The 17,473-nt window shown below is 50.1% G+C and overlaps 1 protein-coding gene across 1 annotated transcript in view; it reads left to right on the top strand.

The window, feature by feature from the left end:
* Positions 1-16,936, top strand: part of clmpb (CXADR like membrane protein b) — an 80,559-nt gene extending 63,623 nt beyond the window's left edge. The window contains exons 2-7 of the mRNA XM_062552861.1: positions 5,672-5,829; positions 8,733-8,928; positions 11,484-11,651; positions 13,366-13,488; positions 14,541-14,682; positions 16,027-16,936. Of these exons, the coding sequence (XP_062408845.1) occupies positions 5,672-5,829; positions 8,733-8,928; positions 11,484-11,651; positions 13,366-13,488; positions 14,541-14,682; positions 16,027-16,375 (1,136 nt within the window). The 3' untranslated portion in view covers positions 16,376-16,936. The remainder of the gene's footprint in view (positions 1-5,671; positions 5,830-8,732; positions 8,929-11,483; positions 11,652-13,365; positions 13,489-14,540; positions 14,683-16,026) is intronic.
* The last annotated feature ends 537 nt before the right edge of the window (positions 16,937-17,473 follow it).

The following is a 17,473-nucleotide window of genomic DNA, read 5'->3' on the forward strand; positions in this document are numbered from 1 at the left end:
TGCAGAGTGAGAGGGGGAGCGATTTAAAAAGCATCGTCCCCCTGCATTAAAGGAATGCGGCCGATGCTGCGCATAACAAAGGCTGATCAAGGCGTCCGCTACATGGAAATCCACTCAGCATCCTCACGCCCCGGCCTCATCACTGCTAATTATCCAGCCGCGGCTTATCTTAGATCACTGCCCTTGCATTGTTCCAGGAATCTGCAGTGCCTGCCAAGATAGCTGAAGGATAACTCTAAAACGCACATGCAAGCACACACACACACGCAAATACACACACACACACACATGCGCGCACACACACACTGACACACACACAAAACACACACACACACAGACGCACACTGCCTCCCCCAAACACACTCACGCAGGCATACACACAAACACCTCCGCACACACACACACACACTAGCACACACACAGTGGCACATCAGGGCGCCACGACACTTCTCTTCATCTCCATCCAGCTCTTTGTTTTCGCGGCGAGGGTTTGGGGCGATACAGGCGTGTGCCGAGGAGGAGAGAGAGAGAGCTGCGCCAGCCTGTCGACCCCAGACGCCCGCTCACAAGGGGGCTGCGAGGGGGGACGACTCCTCTGGCCAGGACGGAAGGAGGACGGGGGGACACTGGGCAGGGTCAGCAGTGTGGGTCAGCAGGCCAAGAGGGAGATTAACGCCGCCTGGTCTGCCAGCAGGACTCCAGGGGAGCCAGGCTGAGACTCCCAGTTTCTCCCCCCAACCCCCCAAACGATCAAGCTGGACATTGGGGCCTGAGATGAGGGTGTGGGGGGATCTGGAGTGTGTGTGTGGGGGGGGGGGGGGGGGGTGGCACCACTGTCACCATGGCTGCGTCGCTGCGTCTGCCCTGCTGTGTCCCACCGGCTCAACTATAATAAGATTGCAGGATTCTGTGGGGAGGCGGATTTACTGGAGCACAACTCCCCCTAGGGCTTTTTCACAGAAATTGGTTCCCTTCTTTCACTCACGCTGTCTCTCTCTCTCTCTCTCTCTCTCTCTCTCTCTCTGTCTCTCTCTCTCTCTCACACTCTCTTTCATTCTCTCTCTATCTCTCTGCCCTCCCTTTTTTTTTGGCACGCCGCTTAGACCATTCTTTTGTTAATTATAAAGTGCTCCGCTTTTGTTTCTTCTTGCTGGGCCAGAGTGGGTATAGTGGAGGCGTTAGCGCACTGGGGCCAAAGCTATCGGCGCTGTAACGCGGGCTTGATCCCGGCCCCGTGAGGAGAACAGTGGGGGGGGAGAGAGAGAAACGCAGCAGGATCTGCTGGAGCATCGCTAGTTTTAAGCATAGCTGAAGAACCCTTTATCTCTCTAATCTTTCAAGGCCCTCTGCACTCAAAAGTTCTGTGTTCGTCTGCCTGCCCACCCCAGCTCCTTCTAACTGCACTCTTTGCGCCCCAAAGGTAAAAATAACCTGTGAAATGCTTTCTCACGCTGGATGGCCCTTACGTGGTGTTGATGCTTGGCCCAGAGCAGCTATAGCAAGACTTTGTTTTTTTAGAGATCAGCGGATTATGTACAGATCCTTCACCTTCCTGCTAGATAAAATATAGAAACAATCCCTTGTATAGTCTTTTTATATCAGTGGAAACGGAAAAAAAAGGATACAAGAATAAGAAGAAAAGTCTGGGTGAGGAATCTGCCCACATTTCAGCGAAAAAAGTGCCCTTGTCTACATTTCAAAAAAACCCTTTGGTGGTTTCTGTGCTGCCCAGCTGTGCTGAACACAACTATGGCTCCAAAAGTCCCCCCTCCTCCTCCTCCCCCTCTGACTGTCTGTGAAACCACCACACGCCAGGGGAACATCGGACAAGTGGTTTCAGACCGCCGTGCCATCTGCATCGACTCTTCCCCAAAAAGCCTTCCTGGATCCGAGAAATGGCTTCATGTTTGCTCGCATATGGAAGACATTAGGATTCTGATCCATGACAAACCATTTTTTGCCATTCCATGGGCCGGGTTTGGCAATGACGCCGGGATATTATATCTCCCCTGACAGATGAGGCATTTAAGTCAGTTTTCATTCAGTGTGCCGAGCCCCTGCCAGCATGTTTTAATATCAGAGTCGTAACAGAGCGCACTGTTGATTTATAGATGCCACTGACCCTACCAGAGTCTGCAGGAATGAGTCAGCTAGCTGCACAACAGTACAGTATGTTTTTGGTACACACCCAGCAGAGCTACACCTCCTCCAGAGGGACACACACACACACACACACACGCACGCACTCACACACACTTAAGAGTCGTGCTAGCAGATGTGTGTGGATATGTATGAGAAAGAGACTCAGGCAGCAAGACATGAATATGAATCTCTCTCTCTCTCTCTCTCTCTCTCTCTCTCTCTCTCTGTCTCTCTCTCTTTCCTTGTGTGGGGTGTTAAACATACTAACCTTCTGATAGGATTTAGCACACACAGATACCTAATCACGTGAAACACACTCACACACAAACACACTTTTCTTTGATGAAATGCTCTCATTGTATGACAAGGAAAATAATTCCATCTTGCCCATCGAGGTCCAGGCATGTGATGGAGGTGAAGCGTTATCGAGCACACACACACCCGTGCGCACACACACACACACACACTGCTCCGGGTTCAGCCGTGGGTGAGGGAGAAACCAGGGGTCTCTGATTAGGCCCGTGGAGCTAAATCAGGGATGTGTTCCCAGCAGACCTGCTCGGCCCGGACGCACTGCAGACGACCCCGTTCTCCACCCCACCGCACCCCTCCATCCATCCCTCCACCCAGCCCTCTCACCCCACTCCCTCTCCCTCCGCCCACCTCTCAAGCAATTAAGGGCTATGCAAAGAGGTCTCCTCGGCAAGCACAGACCTCAGAGGGGTATAGAGGACTCTAGCAGTGATGGGGGGGGGGGGCAAGGAGAAGAGGGAGGGGGGTAAAAAAAAAAACTCCATTCAAACCGGTATTGGCGGTGCGCACACAAGATAAATGAGTGTGCGAACTCTGCATTAAAAAGTCATGAACACTGGATGGCTCGGGGCGGGGTGGTGGTGGTGGTGGTGGGAGGGGGGTTTCGGTACAGGGTTGGGTTGGCGGGGGAGCTCCTTGGCTGGCCACGGTGTATTTCTTTTTTTCCTTTTTTTTGTTCATTTTATTTATTTATTTTCTTTCGCTGACTCAGGCTTTTAGGTTGACACGCACCCGTGGGGGGTGGGGAGAGCCACAGGGCCCTGGGTAATTTCTCCCATCAGCAGGAGACCTGCAGAGAGAGAGAGAGAGAGAGAGAGAGAGAGAGAGAGAGAGAGGGAGAGAGAGAGACACGATGGCTTAATGTGGCAGCCCCTAATGGCAGGATGAGATATGCCAGGGTGATATACTGCGCTCCACACAGATAATTCGTCCCCGTTTCAGCCCTCTGTCAGCTTTTTATGTCTCAATCTATTTGGCTTGTTCTCAGCTTCCTCACCTCTCTCTATTGTCAGCTGGGAGGGAGGGTGTATTATTTTAAACATTTGTATTATTTTGTGCTGAACATTATGTCTTTTTGGTAGCTTCCTCCCCCTGTGGAATACCGTAGGAGTAAATAGAGGCATTCAGCAGGACTAGCATTTGTAAGCACTTTTGGTAAATGAAACGAGCATTTCATTTGAATTTTAATTAATTTGAGTGAGGTATTCCTTTCAGAGCGAGGCAGGATGTTAGATGGGATTGATGGTAGTTGATTTGGACCTGAGCCCAGGTGAGAGTTAGAGAGAGAGAGAGAGAGAGAGAGAGAGATGGATAGAGAGAGAAAGAGAGGGAGAGAGAGAGAGTTGGGAAGAAGTAGGGAACTTTTTAGCTCTGCCCAGGATTCATAGCCTTGATTACTTTATTATGAGTCATAAGGGCTTTGACGTCACATGCTTTTAAATTAGCGCTGGTAATTAAACCCTTCAACTTGCACACCCAAGGGAGTCCGGGCTCTGTGACCCAGCTCGGCCATCTCATTGGCCGAGTGGGCACCCGAGTCCATCAATCACTCAGTGCCGGGCCCTGGCAAAACAGATGCGGGGGGTTGACGCAAGGTCTCGACGACGGACAGGTCGCCACCCACGTGGCGGGGTTAGGGGTCGCACACGCATTCCGACAGATGAGTTGACAAATGCCGAATCACTCACTGTCTAGACACAACACACTTAAAGCGAACGTCACCCCCCATCCAACCCCCCCACCCACACACACACACACACACACACACACACACACTGCGTAGCGCCCAGGGCCCCGGGAGAGTGTCTATCTTGTCTCTTTAACGCTGGCCGCTGAGTGAGGGATCAGGCCAGACACTTGCGGCCCGTGGAGAGCCTCGTCATGAAGAGGCTATAACGCCAGTGTCATAATATTTACTTGACCGGGGACGTGTTCCAACACTCAAACTCTTTTATTTTCGAGCAGTGGGCGAGTGAATCCCCAGCTTTCCCAACTCTCTCTCTCTCTCTCGCTCTCTCTCTCTCTCTATCTCTCTCTCTGTCGCTCTGGCTTGCGATCGCTAGCTAGTGCACTTCTCCGTGGCAGCACTCGAGTTACGGCAGATTAGACGTGCTCGTGGAACTAATGCCGGGAGCTCCAGAAATATCCGCCTTGTTTTGCACCCAGCGTAAGCCCGGGCGAGAAGCATGCAGCCTAGTGGCATTGTTTGTGCTCCGCCACTGCTCCGGCTCCGGCAGGTGGGAGGAATCACATATCCCATCTACCCCCCCTGGGACCCAGGAGGCTGCAAATCCCCCTGACGCCTGCCTCTAATTCCCCTCCAGCCGGCAGCAATGCCTGCCCCTCGGCCAGTAAATTAGCCCCACGCCCCTCCGGCGCTCCCGGGGCCAACAGCCGTAGCCTGTCCTCTGCTTACCTCCCGTACCCAGCCGCTATTCCCCGTGTCAACCGTCCCTCCATAGGAGGACACTACTGACTTATGCACATATTTGCTGTTCTTTTGATTGGTTGTTGGTGTACAGTATGTCCTCAATCCTCGTTGGTAAACAAACCTTATTTTGTTCATTTAGAAAAAGATAGTATCATCAAATAGCATTAGTGCCTGTTTCAGCCAGCCATAGTCAATATGAGGCCAAGGTCACATTTGTTTTATCTTGTTGTATGTATGTGAACATACTCGAGTGTGTTTAGATGGCGTGTAAATAGGCTGTTGTGGAAAGAATAAGCATCCATCTGTGAGAGCTCAGGCTTTTTTGTGTGTGACTATTGTGTTTTGATTTGTTTATCTCTTCCCAGCGGTTTGTTCGAGGCAGTGTTCCAAAAAACTTGAGGGCAGAAAAGCAAAGCAAATGCAGATCATAGCAAACTGGGGCACTGACCAAGGCGATTATAATGGGGGGGAAAGAGACAGCTCTAATTCTATTATAGGGGCATATACTCCATCAGCATTTTCACTGTGTTGTTTCCATCCTAAGGAACGGATTGCCATATATTGCTTTCCTCCTTGCAGCCTTTTCTCCTAGTCTTTGAGCAGCAGCAGCTCTGTTGTTCTGCAGCGCAGTTGTTTGCCAGACTCCATCATAAGAGTATTGTCTCACTTCTTTGTTCTCTTTGTTCTCCTCTCCTCGCTTCATCCCTCTCTTCCTCTCCCCCTCTCCCTCCTCTCTGCATCCCTCTCTCCCTCTCTCTTTCTCTCTTCCTCTCTCTCTACCTGCAGTGCTGCTGAGTCTCCTGAGTGCCAGTGCCCAGACGGCGCTGATGAAACAGGTTGTCGGGGACAACGCCACACTGCCATGCCACCACCAGTTCTGGCAGTCCAGCGACTCGCTGGACATCGAGTGGATCCTGCAGAAGCCCAATATCAAGCAGCGTGTGGTAAGCAAGACAACCTTGACTCTCCCACAGTCCTCCCTCTCTACTTCCTCCTCTCTCTCTCCCTCTCTCTCTCTCTCTCCCCCCCACCCTCTCTCTCTCTCTCTCTCTCTCTCTGTCTCTCTCTGTCCCGATGTAGCATTCCATTACGCTCTCTTTTGTCAGTCTCTCGTTCCCCCATTTATCTCACTCTCTCCTGTCTCTGTGTTTGTCTTTCTGATTCATCCGTTCTCTTGTTGACACTGCAGTCATTTCCCAATTGCCCTTGCCTTTTTTTCCCCCCCCAGACACATTCCTTAACGTAGAGTAAGACACAGTCAAACAGAAACTTCTCACCACTGCAGCATATGTGTATGAGATCCGCTCATTTCCGAACGCATTATCGTCATTTCTGCGCTAAACTTTGCAGTAGAATCATTCCAGTAATTGCAGTGACATTGACATGACATTTTTTCACGTCCCTGTTATATTTCATATTTCAACATCATCGTTGCCTCACGCTGGATTTACCAGTGCACACCCCGTCCTTTCTGTCCCTCCTGAGCATCTGTACAGAGTTGTTTTTTCACCTGCCTACTCTTCCCATAAGCCTATCAAAGTCCCGATCAAAGTCAGAGCTTTTAGCCGTAAATCGCGTTCTCCATGCTTCAGTCCCGTCTGGAAGCGACAGACCTCGAGAGTTGCCCACCTGCAGCACATTTTCCCCCCAAACAAATGCAAAAAAAATAAATAAAAAATGTACATATATAAATAAATAAACAGGCCTTGCATCTCTCCCTCGGAGTGTAAACACAGCTGGAGAGAAGCTTCATGCGCCGCGAGGCAGATCAGCATGTGACACAGCTCAGGCGCGAATGTTTATCTCATTGAATTATGACTCCTCAACTTAAGATCATCTCTAATGTGTGCAGTAGCCCCCCAATTTATCTTTTTTTTTCCTGCCTTTTTTGTTGTTGTTGCTGCTGCTGTTGTTTTTTGTCGTTTTGTGCCGTTTCAATTTTTTGGTGTATAGCCGTGTATCGCTCCGCGTGCGGAAAGTGAGTGAAAGATCAAGTGTCTCGCGTGTAATCGGAGATGATAATGAAACTGTCAATCCTCAACAGCTCCTTGTCGAGAAGAAAAGCAATTGTCCTGCCCCCTCTTTCTCTATGCAAGTCATCTCTACGAGATGTAGATCTGTTGATTATCAATTCGAGATTTCATTCCAGAAGAACCTCAGAAGAAAAAGAGAGAAAAAAAAACACAACAAAAGAAAGGAGTAATGAGGAAGGCTGTGGAAGGTGCTCACATCTGAGGCGTAATGTGTCTGTGGAGGCAGGCGCATGCCATTTAATATTTAACACAGAGATAACATTGAAGGCGCCATTAATTAAAATCAAACGTCTGAAAATTTGATTAAGAACGAGACTGTGCCGGTAGCGGAATGAATAAATCATGTATTTTATTGCGCTGTAAGTCCGTGCCGAAATGGAGGACCGCAACTTGTCAACATTTGGCCTCTCTTAGCCGAGGTGTTGACTACACACCTTAGCAGTGTGGAGTTTAGAGCCACTCACCTGACCTGTGGCATAGAACGGCAACCTAGGAGACCATGACACAACACCTCTACTGGCATCTTCTTAGCTGAACTTAGCTGAGCCTCACACCAAACATATAGTTAATCATTTCACATACACCATGTCTACTCAGAGCAGCTGTTTCTAGTCACTATATAGTAATAGAATTGAAATGATTTTGTCCATGGCATTGTAGGACACTGTCCTGGTGCTTTTGTTGTATTATTCAGTTATGAAAGCAAAATATGCACCACACAATCCCTTTGGCTGGCCCCTATCCCCACATGCACACACACACACACACACACACACACATTTAAATGGGAAAGAGATGAAGAGATGTGTGCCACACACACACACACACACACACACACACACACACACACGCACACGAGGTGCCTGCAGCAGCATGGTTGGTGTGGCGCGGCGTGCAGTGCTGCGTGGCGAATGTGCCCGTGCTTGTGTGAAGTGGGCAGTCATTATATGCAGGTCAGGCAGGTGGAGCCCGGGCGGCCCCGTTCACCCTGATGCGCTGTGGCATCGGCGTTTAGCACTACCTGTCTGCCCGCCGCCCGGCGTGCCCGAGAGCAGCCACCCTGTGACAGCCTTGCTTTCATGTTTACAAGCTCCGCCAGCCCCCGTGCACGTGTGTGTGTGTGTGAGTGTGAGTGTGTGTGTGTGTGTGTGTGTGTGTGTGTGTGTGTGTGTGTGTGTGCGTGTGTGTGAGTGTTTGAGTGTGTGTGAGTGTGTGAGTGTGTGTGTGTGTGTGTGTGTGTGTGTGTGTGTGTGTGTGTGTGTGTGTGTGTGTGTGTGTGTGTGTGTGTGTGTGTGTGTGAGTGTGTGTTTGTCTGTGCGTGGGGGGCAGGGGGGAGAGGCCCGTGCAAGGCCTCAGGTGGACTCCGGATACACTAACTGTGCATGATGAAAGGGACAGAGAGGTGAGCACTGTAGCGCGGTATAAACATCCCCACGGGCTCCCACTGTTACACTGCCCTGTGTACCACCTGGCCACAGTGCAGTCCAGCTCAAATCAACCTGGAGTTCAACTCAGTCCTGTCGATTCATTTTAACTCAATTCAACTCACCCCCTTTCGACTCAATTCGATTCAGTCCTTTCAATTCATTTTCAACTCAGTTGTTTCAGTTCAATTCAATTTGATTCAATTTAACACATATCCTTTCAGTTGAAATCAACTTAGTCCTTGTCCAGTCAATCCACTCCAACCCAGTGCATTATTGACATTCAAAGATAGCCTGTGGTTATACTCTCTGACCCCTACATCCCTAACTCCTCTCTCTCTCTCTCTCTCTCTCTCTCTCTCTCTCTCTCTCTCCCTCTCTCTCTCTCAGGTCATCACCTTTTTCGGGAACAAGGTGTACAAGATGGAGAATGAGGACGACCGCCTGTCCTTCGCCGGCGACTACCTGAACGGCGACGCCTCGCTGATGATCAGCGACCTGCAGCTCAGCGACTCTGGGCAGTACACCTGCAAGGTTAAGACCGGCGGGAAATACCAGTGGGTCCTGGTCAACCTCATCGTGCTGGGTGAGTCCGGCCCCAGTGGCCCAGCGCGGCCATCAGGCCGACATTAGTCCACGACAACAACACTACATTTCCTTGGGCTCTGACGGGCTAATGATTCAATTCAATTCCCGCTCCTCCTCGTGATTCAATTTCTTTTCCATTTGCTTCTGCGACTGCTGTTGGCCTCAGCTCTGTCTATCTCTTGTTTATCTGTATTTGTTTTTTTGTTTGTTTGTTTTTTTGCCGTGTGGGTGCAATATCCAGTGCTTTTTTTTCTGTCTTGAAGAACTGTCACTACCACTGTTTTGAATTGTGTTTCCCCCTCTTCAGTGGTGCATTTGAATACAGTTTTTTTTGTATCTGTTCTAAAACATGAAACACAGCTAATGCTGTTTGAGACTTTGAGTCTTTTCTCTGCTGGTCGCAAAACAGTTTAGCGTCACTCCAAATGAATCCCAGACAAGCCTCTTCTGATGATTGACTTTTTTTTTTTTTTTTTACTGGATACTTACTGGTAGATCTGGTTTCAATTATTTAACGCCTGTTTCCAAGCTCCGTAGGCCCTCAGTTCAAAAGCATTTCCAATAATACACAATCAGCTGAGACAATGTCCTATCTGTGTGAGCGTTGAGCCTTGTGGTTTTTGCTTTCCCCTTGTGCATGGTGCTTACCAGGGCACATTCGTGCTGCGAAAACAGCCTGGTGCTGTCGATGAAACCGCTCACAAGTATAGAGCTCATTTGAAGGACGTATGGCGTCTGGAGCTGCCAGGAACAGCTCAGAGCTTTACGGAGAGAGGAGGCCCCGCCGGACACAGACCGCTCCCTCCTACCAAAGCCAGGCTGCACACAGGAAGGGCAGAAAAAAAAAAGAATCGTTTATTAACACATCATGGGAGATTAGCTCATCTGGCTATTACGGGTCCCTTAATGGAATGCTCTCTTAATCTATCCGCACAATCTGACCCTCGTTTTTTTTTTTTTTTTTTTTTCCTGCCTGTCCGCCTGTGAAGACATTTCGGTGAGTTAGCACAGAGGTTTTTACAAATCGCCCCAAGCGCCGCGGTGACACTCTCCATTCTAAGGCACGAGCATTTGCATTTTTCTCTCACCATGCAAAGATAATGCCTTGGCAGTGGCCCAGTATGTGGTGTCAGTGTGTGTGTGTGTGTGTGCGTGCGTGTGTGCGTATGTGTGCGTGGGTATGTGTGTGTGTGTGTGTGGCTTGGTCTCGTATTTTGCTGCTTGCTGAGAGAAGTAACTGCTCCTGACAGAGGTGTGAGATAGAACGCTAGAGCCCAACATTTTCCTTCCTACAAATTGCTCAGAGTGTGTGTGGGTGGGTGGTGGTGGGAGGCAGAAAGGGGGGGGGGGGGTATACTATATGTAGGTGTCTATTCCTATTTGTACAACTGGGATTGTCTAGTGCCAGAAATGGCACTTGCTTCTGCTATAATGTACCTCAGATTCCTTGGGTGGCACAGTCGTAACTATTCTCTAGTGAGGACAGAGGAGAATAGAACACTGTAAAATGGAATAGAATAGAATGCAATAGAATGCAATACTGTATGACCAAGCAAAACTACAGCTCAAAGGCCAACGCTGTGGTGTTGATAAATAAATATTGTTAAAGCGAAACGGCACCAAATCAGAGGAGAGCGCCCCGGGGACTGCAGTGTTAAAACGAGTGCAGGTCTGAGAGTGGAGGAGCGGCGACCCTTGACCTCCGGGGTGCAGGCGGGGGCTGCCGCCTGCCACTCCGGCCTTGCCCAGCTGGGCCGCTCCCGCTCCCTGATCCCTGTCACTGCTTTTAATGAGTCAGTAAATTCAGTGCCGAGTCGAGATGGGGCTCCGCGGCCCGAGCTCACGCCCCCGTGACTGCCGATCCCTCTCGAGCCGCACCGGGGGAAAGCTTGAGAGGCCAGCAGGGCCAGGCGGAAGGGCAGAGAAGAAAGCAACACAAATCCAGACCTGTGGATGTCTCTTAGTGTGATTGATTGCCGCTTTGGATCCCCTTTTTGCGGCGCCACAGGAACATAAAGTGTTTTTTCCGCGGCGCTTTCAGGCGTTCAGGCCGTTAGGAGTGTACTCTATGTGCTGCCAGAGAGATTGCCATAAAAATGTTGCAGACGTGTCTTTTGTCAGGTATCTTGCATATCTCATAGATGCTATCGACTTCAACAGTGGTTATGGTTTTTATGGTTTGTCTTGGCAGGGCTAACTGGCTTTCTCCTCCAGGCATGTTAAGTGTCCCCTTGTCTGTGTGGAAATGCCGAGGTTGCTCAAGGCGGATGTTTTTTTGTTTTATATTTGTCCCCTGGCCGTTGTTGATTTTCTTGTACTACACAAAGTGTCACAGACTCACATTCCCTGCTAGATTTTCTTTTCCTTCATGGAGTATGTTTTGAGTGATTCCACAGTAAGAAAAATGTTGCGTCCAGTCCAAACTTGCTCGGGCTTGCATTTTTCAAACAAAAGATAACATACAGCTATTAATTTTCAAACAACATATGGTCCATAATTCTGTCCCTTCTGGATGTGGTTGTGACCAGGTCTCTGCTTCTTCTCCCCTCTCAGTGAAGCCATCAAAGCCCCGCTGCTGGATGGAGGGTCGCCTGGTGGAGAGCAGCGATGTGAAGCTGAGCTGCAAGTCGTCCGACGGCTCTGACCCCATCCACTACAAATGGGAGCGAGTGCTGGACAAGGGCAAGAGCACCGGCAAGCTTCCCCCCCTGGCCCTAGTGGGTGAGTGCAGAATGTGTTACCAGCATGTGAATGGCGCAAGAGCCTGCTGTAGGCCTGCTCGAGTTTTGAATGGCGGTATGAGGAATGTTGATTTGGACACTGTAAATAGTGTTAATTCACTGGGTAGATGTTTTTCATTATGGGAATGGTAATCAGTTAGTCATCATCTGTATGAATTTGTGTTATTTGTGTCCAAATGAACAATTAACAGCAATTAAAAACTCATGACTGCCATGTTCATCCTATTTTTAAAAAAAAAATGAAAAGAAAGAAAGAAGGTTTTGTGAAACATACTTAACTATTCTTTCTTTCTACTCTACAATAAATCAGAAATAGTTACACTAATGTTACCAACCATCTTCTTCAGCAGTTATGTTTACTCATAGCTCATAGATTCTATAATCTGCAGAAGTTAATTATGTGAAAAGCTTAATGGTGAGGCTTACTGTACCCACAGGCCCATAACACAGTCTTGTCTTTGGGGTTCCAGCACCTATTGACTTGATGATAGTAAGTGTGTTAGCAGTGGAACATGGCCCGAGCAAAGGCTGAAAATTAACAGCCACCATGAAACAACACCTGTTCGCTCTAATTACTTTTCATTGGACTATAAAGCACCTCACTGTCTATCATTATTTATCACCCGGGGTTTGGGGTGGGGGGGGGGGGGGGGGGGGGTTGGGGCATTGGTGGATTGAGTCGGGGCGGGATGGGAATAGGGGTGTGTTGTGGGGGTTGGGGAGGTGCTGTTACGTTCCTGTCAGTGCCGGATGAGTAAGCGACCCGGCGGATCGTTTAGGCGCATCGCTCTTCCAGACAAACACTCGCGAGCACTCGAGTTCTCCGAGCGCTCTCCGCTCCCTCCTCAATCATGGGAGCGAGGAGGAGGTGGAGGTGGAAGAGGAGAGGGGGAGGGGGGCGTCGGATGCTCAGAAGACAGGCCCCGGAGCTTACGGGCGCGCTGGAAAACATTTGCAGTTCGTCTCCTCTGCTCCCTTTTCCCCCAAGAGCCATGCATCAGAGTGACATGTACGGCAGGCGCGCTCGGCTCGGGCGACAGACAGCGCTCGGGCGAAATAGACCTGAATCAGGTGAAGGCTGGCCAGCCTTAGCCCCTCACCCCGAGAGCAGCCCTCCGTTTGACAGAATCACTCACCGCTCACCACGGAGCGCACCAAGGCATTCGCTCCGAACCAATGACCATAGCTGGACACATGCTGCGTTCAAGAGTATCTCATGAAATGGACAAGAGACACAGACACTGAGTGCTGATTTTGTCGATAAGGACGACCTAGAGGCTGTCATTGAGACAAAACATGTGGGGATTTCTCAGTTGTGACGTCCAAGTGAAGTAGTTATGCTCAATATACTGGCGTCATTAAACATCATGTAAAGGTGATGGGGCATGGGGCAACTTTCTGAGCAATGTTGCTGGACAACCACATAACCAGTTCCGTTTATTCTGATTGGATGATCATGGATGACTTGCCTATTGATGATTAGAATTCTCCAGAAAAGGCATTGTTGCCCTGTAGCGGTGGGAACATGGCAAAGCCAGAATAACATTCCCCAGCAACATGGCTGGAAAAAGTTGCCCTGTGTGTCATCATCTAAAACCACACGTAATCAGGACCCTTTGCATCTCAGGGAGGCTTCGCTTTTCATTTCATGTCCTCTGATGTCGTCCTCCATGTTTGTTTTCTCTCCTCTCCAGATCTGAAGAACCCCGAGATTGTGACCCTGAGGAACCTGACCCAAGACAGCTCGGGCTCCTACCGCTGCACGGCCAGCAACGACGTCGGCGAGGAGAACTGCATCATCGAGGTCACCCTGCAGTGTGAGTAGTTGGGGTTTACACACCCGTCTTCATTAAGGACTAAGAGTCTATTCACTCTCTCTGTTTCTCGCTCTCGTTCGCTTTCTCTCTTTCTCTCATTCTGGGATCAGTCGCACACCCTTTCATCCTAATAGAGGATATTAGGGATCAGAGAGGGGGACAGTGATCCAGGATCAGTGGTTTAGAGCACTTCAGGGCAAGCGGAGGGGCCGGGACAGCGTGATGGATGAATGCAGCTTCTACCGAGCAGCGGAAAAATCTCATTTCTACCCCTCACCCCCCACCCCTCACACACACACACACACACACCTTCCCCTTCCTCGCTCCTCCACTGGCTCTCCTTTACTCTCTCTCTCTCTCTCTCTCTCTCTCTCTCTCTCTCTCTCTCTCTCTCTCTCTCTCTCTCTCTCTCTCTCTCTCTCTCTTTTCCCTTGCTCGCCCCACTCTAACCCAACATCGGGGACCGAGTCCACTCAAAGGGTGGCCATTGGTCATTGCTTTCACTCAAATAGCCATCTCTCAACGTCCCCAGCTAATGGCTTTTGGGAGAGGTACTGTTGGAAAATTTAATGTTCGGAGCGTGGGGGGAAAAGGGAGGTTGAGAGTTACATAAAGTGTAAGCCGCCTTGCCCTGCCCGCCCGCTCGCCTGCCCGCTAGCTCAGTCGCCCCGCTCGGCCCCCTTCTCGTGCCTTTGATTGTTTGAGTGAGTGTGCTGCCTCGCCTGCCCGCCTCCATCCACTACAAATTACAGTGAAAAAGCCCCGCACAGAATTATGTCCCAGTGCAATCATAACCCATGGCTGCTCCCTGCCGTTAAATTAAATTTCCTCTTCATTCTTTTATTACATATTGCACGTCGTGTCATAACTCTGAATAAACCAGACATAGGATACTGTTGCTAGTGTTTTAACAGTTCAGCCAGAGCCTCTAAGAGGGGTCTCAGTGGCCCATTAAAAAAAGGGTTAACTTAATAACGCAGTGATTATTCTGGCATGGTGGATAAAAAAAAAGTGTGTTGTGTGCGCTCATAATCGGCTTGTGTTGGGTGCAGATGTGCGGGGCATCGGCGTGGTGGCCGGGGCGGTGGTGGGCATCTCCTTCGGCGTGTTGCTCATCATCCTCATCGTCTGGCTGGTGTGCCGCAAGAAGGAGAAGAAGAAGTACGAGGAGGAGGAGACCCCCAATGAGATCAGGTGAGACTTCTCGCTCGGCCGTCTGGCAGCTCTTCACTGTGGCCCTCCTTCACCCCTCTCTCTCTCTCTCTCTCTCTCTCTCTCTCTGTTCCTCTGTTTTTCTTTCTCTGGCTATTTGTCACTCTCTCTCTCTCTCCCATGATCTCCGCTTCTCCACCCTTTTCACTCGTACGCTCTCATCTAAAGGTCTCTCACCTGAATTCACCTAAAAGAGCACTTACGATTTAACACTTTGCTGGGTGTCTCTCAGTGGACATTTTTGTGGGTGTGTGTGTATTGTGTGTGTGTGTGTGTGTGTGTGTGTGTGTGTGTGTGTGTGTGTCTATGTATGAGTGTGTGTGTGTGTGTGAGTGTGTGTGTGTGTGTGTGTGTGTGTGCGTGCGTACTGTGCACTTCCATGTGTGAAATGGCTGCCACAAGGTCAGCTGCCCCCAATTGCTTCCCTATAATGCCCTCCTCCCCCTCACAGCCCAGGGAGCCCAGCCCAGCGCTCCGGTTCTGCCACCAGCAGCAGCAGATCGGGGCGGCGACGTGAGGCTCAGGGGATTGTGGGATAGTATCTGGAGGGCCACCGTGCTCATCAGGACCCAGACCACAGCAGCTGAGGCAACCAGCCACATGCTCCGTAATGCGTTTAGTCACCGATCCCCGACGCGTGTGTTAGCACTTCCCGTGTTCCTTGTCACAGTTTAGTGTCCGTGTGAATAATGCAGCTGGGTTGGGGGAGAATGACGGCGGTTTGAATAATGCAGACAGCCAGGCGGGGCCAGGGAATGGGGGAATGTGGGGGAATGGCGCTTTTTTACACGGCAACTTTCTGTTTATGTTGCGCGTTCCGCGTCACCGGAGGGGAGGAGATCCCACCCGTGTGCCTACACAAGCGACGAGCTCACCTGGATTTCCCCGGAATTAAAGAGGGATTAAGTGCGTCGTCTGTAGCGCCTGCTGTTTTGTAGCACCGGAGCCTGTTCGTTGACACGGTCTTGTGACTGAGAATGCAGACCTCGATAAATAATACATCAGGTCCTGGCCTATGACGTAAACGCCTATGAGGCTATGCTACAAAATGTTTGCAGGGGTTGCAGCTGAAGTGATTAAGAGTAGGCAACTGAAGTGATATGAATCTCTAAAACAATCAGCGCGTACAGTACGTGTGGCACCATGTGTGTGAGTCGATGTGCGTGATGTGTGTGTGGTGATGTCTGTGAGAGCGTGGGCGTTTGTGTGTTGTGTGCATGTTTTCTTACCTGGGTGTGTTCTGCAAGATGATTTCTTTGCCAGTCTCAATAATTCATGCATCTCTGTGCTGCTCTGTCCCCACCTGCTCTCTCTGTCCACCTCCAGGGAGGACGCGGAAGCGCCCAAGGCCAAGCTGGTGAAGCCCAACTCGCTGTCGTCCTCTCGCTCGGGCAGCTCGCGCTCCGGAGCCTCCTCCACCCAGTCCATGGTGCACAACAGCGCCGCCCGTGGGGTCCCCCGCCCCCGCCCGCCCGCCGTGGCCGCCCTCAAGGAGAACGGCCAGCCCCCCGGGCCCGGCTTCCTCCAGTCGCCCCCCACCTACAACCAGGCAGTGTCCAAGACCCCCGAGCCCCCGATCACCCCCAAGTTCAACTCACGGAACATGCCCGGAACGCTGACGGTGCCCACCGGGGTGATGGTCCCAGCTCAGAGCAAGGCCTTTCAGACTGTGTAGGGAGAGCACAGTCCTGTCACCTCGCAGCCATGGCCAAACAGAGTAGCCCTCCCATCCCAGGAAAGACAAAAGACTCTCTCTTCTGAAGAAAGAAAAAAATCGAAAAATCAAGAATAAATGCAACCAAGATGAAAAAGAAAAAAAATCAAAAGATGGAAAAAAAATGAATCAATAATATAAAAACAAGAAGTTTAAATGAATGCATACTTTAACAAGGGAAAATACAAAGTGCTTGCCCCCTTCTGAATTATATAAAATGAAAACGGAAAAAAAGGACTTGAGTCATTTCCATTCTCGTCTCCCCACCCCACCCCAGTCACTGCAAAGGCTGAACTTTTTTCATTTAAAAAGTTTTTGGGTTTGTTGTTCTCGCTCTCCTTTTTTTTGTCGTTTAAACTTTGGAATGGGAAGGAAGCAATGTTATGTGTTGAAGCAGAAAAGATCCCCCAAGTGGCGTTTATTTATTTATCGAATCAAAGGGAACCGGAGTCAAGAGCAGGTCTACTGCATAAAGCAAGGCAGAGCCACAGCAGTGTATGTGTGTGTGTGTGTGTGTGTGTGTGTGTGTGTGTGTGTGTGTGTGTGTGAAGAGGGTCATAGGGGAGGAGGATGAGGAGATGTAGAAACGACAGCCTTTGCCCCCAACAGGAGCTGCTAGACTCTGCTCTTCCACCCATCAACCAGCCAGAGAAAAAGGAGTGGAGTGGAGAGAAAGAAACACTCTCTGCTCCGATCAGCCAAGCAGCTGAGCCAACCCCACCATTCCCTGGCCGCGACCTCACCCTTCAACCCAGCATACACACTGGAAGCTCCCACCCATTTGGCTCTCCCAAGTTTTTTTATTTCAATTTTTGCCGTCGTCTTCTTTTTTTCTTCTTCTTTACCATTGAGTAGCGAAATGAGAACGTCCACCTGAGACTTTCGCATGTACTTGAGAAAGGTCGCAGGTCCTCCGTGGTGTTTCAACAGACATTCGCCCCACACACCCTGCTGACTGCGCAGGACACAGGAACGTTGATATCCATGTTTAGCCTCCGGACAGACATATTGTATACATTCTGTTTGAAAAGTCTTTTGCTGTGCAACATTTTTCTTCGT

The sequence above is a fragment of the Sardina pilchardus genome, chromosome 13, assembly GCF_963854185.1.
Source record: "Sardina pilchardus chromosome 13, fSarPil1.1, whole genome shotgun sequence".
Lineage (NCBI taxonomy): Eukaryota > Metazoa > Chordata > Actinopteri > Clupeiformes > Clupeidae > Sardina > Sardina pilchardus.